Source organism: Protopterus annectens, chromosome 8.part0, assembly GCF_019279795.1.
Source record: "Protopterus annectens isolate FY-2018-M chromosome 8.part0, PAN1.0, whole genome shotgun sequence".
NCBI classification, from domain to species: domain Eukaryota; kingdom Metazoa; phylum Chordata; order Ceratodontiformes; family Protopteridae; genus Protopterus; species Protopterus annectens.
The window spans coordinates 943,360,993-943,367,569 of record NC_056741.1 but is presented as its reverse complement, the minus strand read 5'-3'; the positions used below and the strand labels follow the sequence as shown (position 1 = coordinate 943,367,569).

General features: G+C 37.3%; 1 protein-coding gene across 2 annotated transcripts in view; it reads right to left on the bottom strand.

Moving 5' to 3' along the window:
* Positions 1 to 5,892: 5,892 nt before the first annotated feature.
* LOC122809171 (FXYD domain-containing ion transport regulator 3-like) overlaps positions 5,893 to 6,577 on the bottom strand; it is a 240,474-nt gene continuing 239,789 nt past the window's right edge. For both annotated transcript variants that reach the window (XM_044080460.1, XM_044080461.1), the window contains one exon: positions 5,893 to 6,290. In XM_044080460.1, coding sequence (XP_043936395.1) covers positions 6,165 to 6,290 — 126 coding nt within the window. In that variant the 3' untranslated portion in view covers positions 5,893 to 6,164. The remainder of the gene's footprint in view (positions 6,291 to 6,577) is intronic.

Below are 6,577 nucleotides of genomic sequence, written 5' to 3'. Positions count from 1 at the left end.
GGTTGCCTCATCTACTTCTGCCATTTTTCAAGTCATAGAACAGCAATTTAATATGAAAAGTAAGAGAAATTAACTCCAGAGACAGCAAAAAGGCAATACAGATGAGGACTATGAATAAAATGCATCACAGTATGAAAGGTACCATGATAGGGGAAACACCACAAATAAATTTAATGTAATTCAAAGGATTTTTACTCCCTATGTTTTCAAACCCAGTCGTAAGCTTCATCAAATGCACTGTACACTGCATTATAAAACTATGGTATTCCATGCTGCCATTTTCATTCAGATATGCTGTCCATTTTAAGAGATGCACTGAAGTCAGCAATTAGGATATATATTTTAATGGCTTGCAACTCCCTTTTGACTGCCATGTGCTATTAGTAGTTATGAAATCATTCAATTTATCACAACTGATATCGAAGGGCATTTCACCCAAGTGAAAAAAGTTACTGTTCTGCTGTACTATAGTCTAAATTAGACCAATTATAGAGTACAATACAGCCATCTGTAGGCCCCTGTCCTGACACTTCACATCTAGAAAGCGTCCAGTGCATCATAAACAAAACGATCACTGGTTTAAAAACCCTTAGCTACCATGACTTTTAAAGCCCGATATTTGTTATACGTCTCTTGGGTTTAGATCAAGGTCTTGCATTCTGTACCATGAATGATCCATTTCTCTCTGTTGCCTTACAGCTAAGCAACATACACAGCTTCACTAACACTAGAATTAAGAATTAAAATCTCCACCAACTACACTGGATGTATAGATATATTACCCAAAGTTTACACCATCTCTAGAAATAAACTGCCCTTATATGTTTACCCAGAGAGACACCCTCATCGCCTTAAAGACTAACTTGGATGGTTGGATGAACAACCACAAATTCATCACCAAATGCACCTGCCCTGCCTTTATAGTGCAAGAGGTACATAATAAAAGCATGCATCTGCAAGGTACAAAAGCTTCTGTGACTGACTTGCCTTGTAACTGCTATCTTCCTATTAAGCAATAGGAATGTAAAAAAAGATAATGCAGAAACACTGGAAATGTCTGCTTGTTCTATATCTAGTGCCATTTTCCCATGGGAAAGGGAATCTTGGAAACTTCTGGTAGTAAAAATGAAATGCAGAAATGGAAATTGCTCTCACTATGCTTAGTTCTTGTTTTGCCTTTTCCCAGTTAGGGGTCACGACAGCGGAACTCTGGTCCACTAATGATTGTCAGATTTTTTACGGGTGCTGAGGTACCAGCTTGATGCCCAACCTCCAATGAAGGCACTCTCATTCTACACATGCTCCCTTGCTCACTAGTTCCCCAATAAGATTCCCCACTGGCACAGCTATAGGGTCCAGGTCTCAGCCTAGCTGGGCAAGCTAAAACCTCCAGTACCCTTTCTGTCCAACCAGTGCTTCGTGTCCCTGCCCATGTAGCTGACAACACACACACACTTTGAGAAAATGTTATACAACCACACAGACCCTCCAGGGAAAAGGCTGGCACAGGTTTTCCAGCTGACCATATGGTAGCAATTCTTGCCACCACCCAGCTAAATTATCAGCTACTAAAAGGCCCTTAAAAGGGTGTCTAATTATTACTGCACAATATTATCCAATAGTTAATGTGACTATACAGTCTAAGGCTTATTAGAGTGGCCTATTATAATGAACTCTATAAATATGCAATGTACTCTAGAGCTAATCTCTACACAAACCAGCCACCGGTAAAGGTTTTTAAAATATTTAATAAATTAAAACAAGACAATACTACTACACCACAGAGATATCCAAGAGCTCAGTGATCACACAGAAACTTAAAACAATACAGTAGGACAGGTCTGATGTCAAAGAAAAACACAATCTAACTTTCTAATCTTTAGCTAATCAAGAGAAAACACAGTGCTATAATTCTACTTACACACAGAGCATAAGCAGTAATGGGTTAGATGTCCAAGATCAAAATGCCCTTTAGTCTCTCACTCAATAGCTTTTAAACACTAACCAACAGCTCTCTAAGGCCCTCCCAAATTACATCATTTTGACACTTAGTCTGGAGTTCCCAGGCCACAAACTGCATTATTTAGCAAGCTAACACCTGCTCAGGAGACTACAACAATAAAAGGCATTTCACATATACATTCTAGCAGAAACCAGAGCAATAAAGCACGTTCCACGTGTAAACTCTGGCCCTTAACTTTAACCTTAAAACAATGGGCCTGAAACCTTCACCCAGACTCACTGGTGCCAACTTGTAAAACATCAAAGAGATTCATAAGATCTTCACAACTTCAAAAGACATATTTGAAATGCTTGGCTTGGTTTTCCTTACAGCAGATGGCAATGTTGCAACAATCTTTAAGTTCACATTTTACAGTGTTTTCTTTCATTTAAAAACACAAGCCTGTATTTTACATAATTCTATCAATCGTATAAATAAATGTATCAAATTTGAATAGGCTGGCAGGCTTCGCCCATCTTCCTCCAGTCTTCACAGTATGCACAAGTGCTATTTGAAGTAGATGCCACAGCAGAAATGTACGTTTAGTTGTAGAAACGTAAAAATAGTCATTCTTACTGTTAATTGTGCAACATGAATAAATTAATCCTATAACAGAGAAAATGCTTTAAAAATTTTACTTTTGTATGGATACTACAAGAAGTAAACTATGTCAAAGTTAGACAGCAAAGTTTATAAACGTACTGTAACAACACATATGTGAGCTATTAAATGCTATATATAAGGTTTTGGAGAGAATAGATGCATCATAATTGATAAGTGGCTGAGAAAAGGGAGTGTCTAACAATTTCTGAGTTGCAACATCATAAATATCAAACATTACAATCATACAAGTCACCATGGTTAAATGAGCATTACTCATTAAGTCTTTAGTGACAAATGGAGGACTACCTCACTGAAATGGCAAATGAAAGCCAGATCAGTCAAAATAAACTTTTTATACATACGATGTAATACATAAGCTTTTATTTGGTCCAAGAAAAGAACCACTGCATTGTTTAAAGCATTATGTTAAAAAAAAAAGTTCTTTGTTAGAGAGAAAAATATCAGTCACTGCTTCATTGACTTTCAAAGCAACTAATTATTGCAGTTATCTGAAATACACTACCATGCATTTATGATACTAATGTTGAACTTGACAAAATCTGTGAGTAATCAAGAGTAATAGGTAAATGTTAGCACCTATTGTCTGTGGAAGTCAATGTATGGAAAGAAAGATTATTAGGATTGCTCAAGTACTTTACATTTCTGGAAAAGTGAAAAACATTGTAAAAGTGGGATTTGGTAGTGCGGCACCATTCTTCCCAGTGCAGAATGCACTGTATTCCTTTACACACTCCCCCTTAAGTGAATTAAAAGCACCGTAGTACTTTGGCATCATGCACAGTGGAGCAGTACTTTAGTGTGCATAACATTTCACAACTGCACAATACCATAAGGTGAAGTACTTCTTCCCAGTAAGTCAAGTTTCTATTTTCCATAGTCACACAAATGATTAATCCCCATTAGTCAAGACATTTTAGCTATGGCCAGATTCTGACCAATTATTTCCTGATCCTATCTGGTCAAGGTGGTCTCGTACTACAATTACACGATCACCTTCCATAAGTAGACCACATGAAGCAAATTAGAGTGCTGCTCCCTCAGCTGTGTTTGTGCAGTTGGCCATGCAACTCACAGGAAGGTAAAACTTGGGGTGGAATGTACCCTGCTTTCTCATTATACAATTACCCAGTTCCATTTTATGTAAATTTATGAAAAACAGTTACTGCATGGGATTTCATAGAGTACACTTGTGTAATCATCACCCTCCTTGTCAGTTCAATACCATTTCTAAGTTTGTTTCATTGTAAACCTCTCAAAGACTGATGCATCTTTTGCTCATAACATTGAATTAATGGTATATCCCAGAGCTAAAAATATATCCTGTATGTCCTTCCTAAAAAAGGTCAACAAAATATAATATCTGGAAGTCTCCGTATAACAAACATTGTGCTAACTTAATTAGCTGTATAAGTAACCATGGATAAACTTAGGCTTAACATTTATAATCGTCTGTGAAACCAACTGAGCAAATGTACACAGCAAATACAAAAATGATAACCCAATCACATAGTAAGGCACCACAATGAGTACATGAAAGTATCATCATCACAATGAGTGTATGAAAGCATCATCATTCCTGGGTAAATCAAACAAGAACTGAAGCCAAAGAATTTGTATCCAAAATGCCCAGAGAGTGATCTGGTGCGGTTATACAGTATCTCAATCATTTGGGGCCGAGGGAGACGGTGACTATTCAGTAGCATCACCACTAGTGATGTCCACTAGCCCAAATGAATCATCAAATATGCACAGCTATTGTGTAATACAATTGTATACTGGGTTGATTTGCACAGTTTTAAACATGTCCAGGTACACTTCTGTACTTTGCATGCAAAAATGCTGCATCCAGTAGTACAAGTGTTCATGCTCAAAACTAGGCATCAGTTGCACTGCTTTTACTTTCAGGTTACCAAGTTTCAGAAAAACCCTCCACATCACTGTAGAGTAGAGAACTGTTAAACAATATTATGCATCAACTACAAAGAAAGATAGGTAAACCCATATATTGCTCTGAGCAATGACTACTGAACAGAACACCACATTCTACCAGAATGTGGTAACAAAAGCTCAGTATACCTCTTAGCACATTGCCACTGTTTCCTGCATGTTGGTGGAAACCAGTTTCTACCAGTCATACACACATATATTGGTGCTCAGTTCACTGCAAAGGTTGACTAACCGGTCTAAAATTCAGGTAGTCATAGCTCAGTATTGAGGTCTCCCTCTCAGGTTCAAGGATACTAGAAACCATGAAAAACTCAGTTTCTTCAAAAGTTACACAAGCCTATTTTGTCACAAATCTCTTTTAGAACAGATTGCTTGTTGAGGTGGCAGAGTAGTGCTAAAATGAACAGAGAACTCCATGGAAACGAAATGAATCAAGTTTTTGGTAACCGGACCCTGCTGCTCAAATTTGCTCTGCTCTTTTGAAATGCAGAACTCTTGTATGTTTTAAGAAATGTACTCTTTGGAAGCTCTGTTGCCTTGCATATAATTTATATACCACAGCTTTCCCTCAACCAATGAGCTACCTGCATCCACTATTATGACATGCATCATAGTGGTAATACATTTTGCCTACTCCATACCATTGGTGGACTGGTACTAGCCATTAACGCTGCAAAAGTGCTGCACTGTTGCTTTCTTGCTGAAAAGCTGCATCACAATGCCCTGCCCCAAGACTTTCATCGCACATCTTTGCTAAAAAAAAAACATTGAGTTACTTATGGAAACACTGGATTATGTACTTAAGGGATACTTTAATGTAAGATAGCACTAGTGCTAAATGATTACCAGCTACAAACTCAGCAAGCACCTGTAGTCAAAGAAATAAGAGCAAACACCCCACTACTGACAGTTCAATCTAAAATATCATCACCGACCTGTAATCTAAAAAACTAAACTAAACTACACTGCCAACACGCAGTATATTTAAAAGTAGAAGGGATCATGCACTTTACAGACCTTAAGCTATTAGATATAAATGTTACATCTGATTAGGTTTACTAGTACACATGAAGTGTAAAACTGTTCTTAGAACCCCAAACATTCCAGCCATTTTTCTTACAGAAAACCCTACAAGAGAGTTAGTTTCATCAGTTTGTGGCAGTTTTCCTCATCTAGACTGCCTTTTTGTAGTTTTACATAGTGGCCTTGGATAATAAATGCTTTCATCACAAACAGAAGGAAACAGACAGAAGAAATTATACCACGTTAATAAACAAGATGGTATCTTTTGCACAAAGTAGAACTCAGTTTCCAATATCTGAAGAAAAGAAAAACACATTCACTTTGTTTTATTAAAAGTTAAAAAAAGAAATCACAATTCTGCTGTCCAACAGTGTTTTAAATACATTCAACTACATAACTAGGAAGACAAAACAATGGTCTTTGTAGGAGACAGTTATTCAGAACAAGAGTCTTCAGTGGGAAAATACTGTGTTTTTTGATTAGCAACACTGTAGTACTGCAAGCAAAATGTCCTATAACACAAATACACACTACCTATTTCACTAACAAAATAGAGAGTACATCCATTTCATAACAACCGCAAATATAAAAAATGACAGTAGAACATTGTTCGCTTCACCCAAACAGGTGGCAGCTGGTGAATTGAAGAAATGCTTCTGTGCCCAGGCGACATCTCAACAGTTGCTAGAATCCACTGTGGGAAAGAAAAAAGATTCAGTTCAGTACAATTTTCTTACCAGATGTTTAGCTTCTGCTGCAGAGTTTGTCTTACTTCTCGCTGACACTTAAAGTCTACATATGCCTATTTCTAGTAGAAACAATCCGGCATTCTGCAGTTTCATTTTCAAGCTGACTGCTCCAAACAAGGAGCCCTCTGTTAATTACTGAGTATCAACAAGAACAAGCCTGCAGAGCTTCACATAAACGCAAAGCAATGAAATTCACTTTCAATAATGTAGATCTGCTCTTTTTATAAAAGGA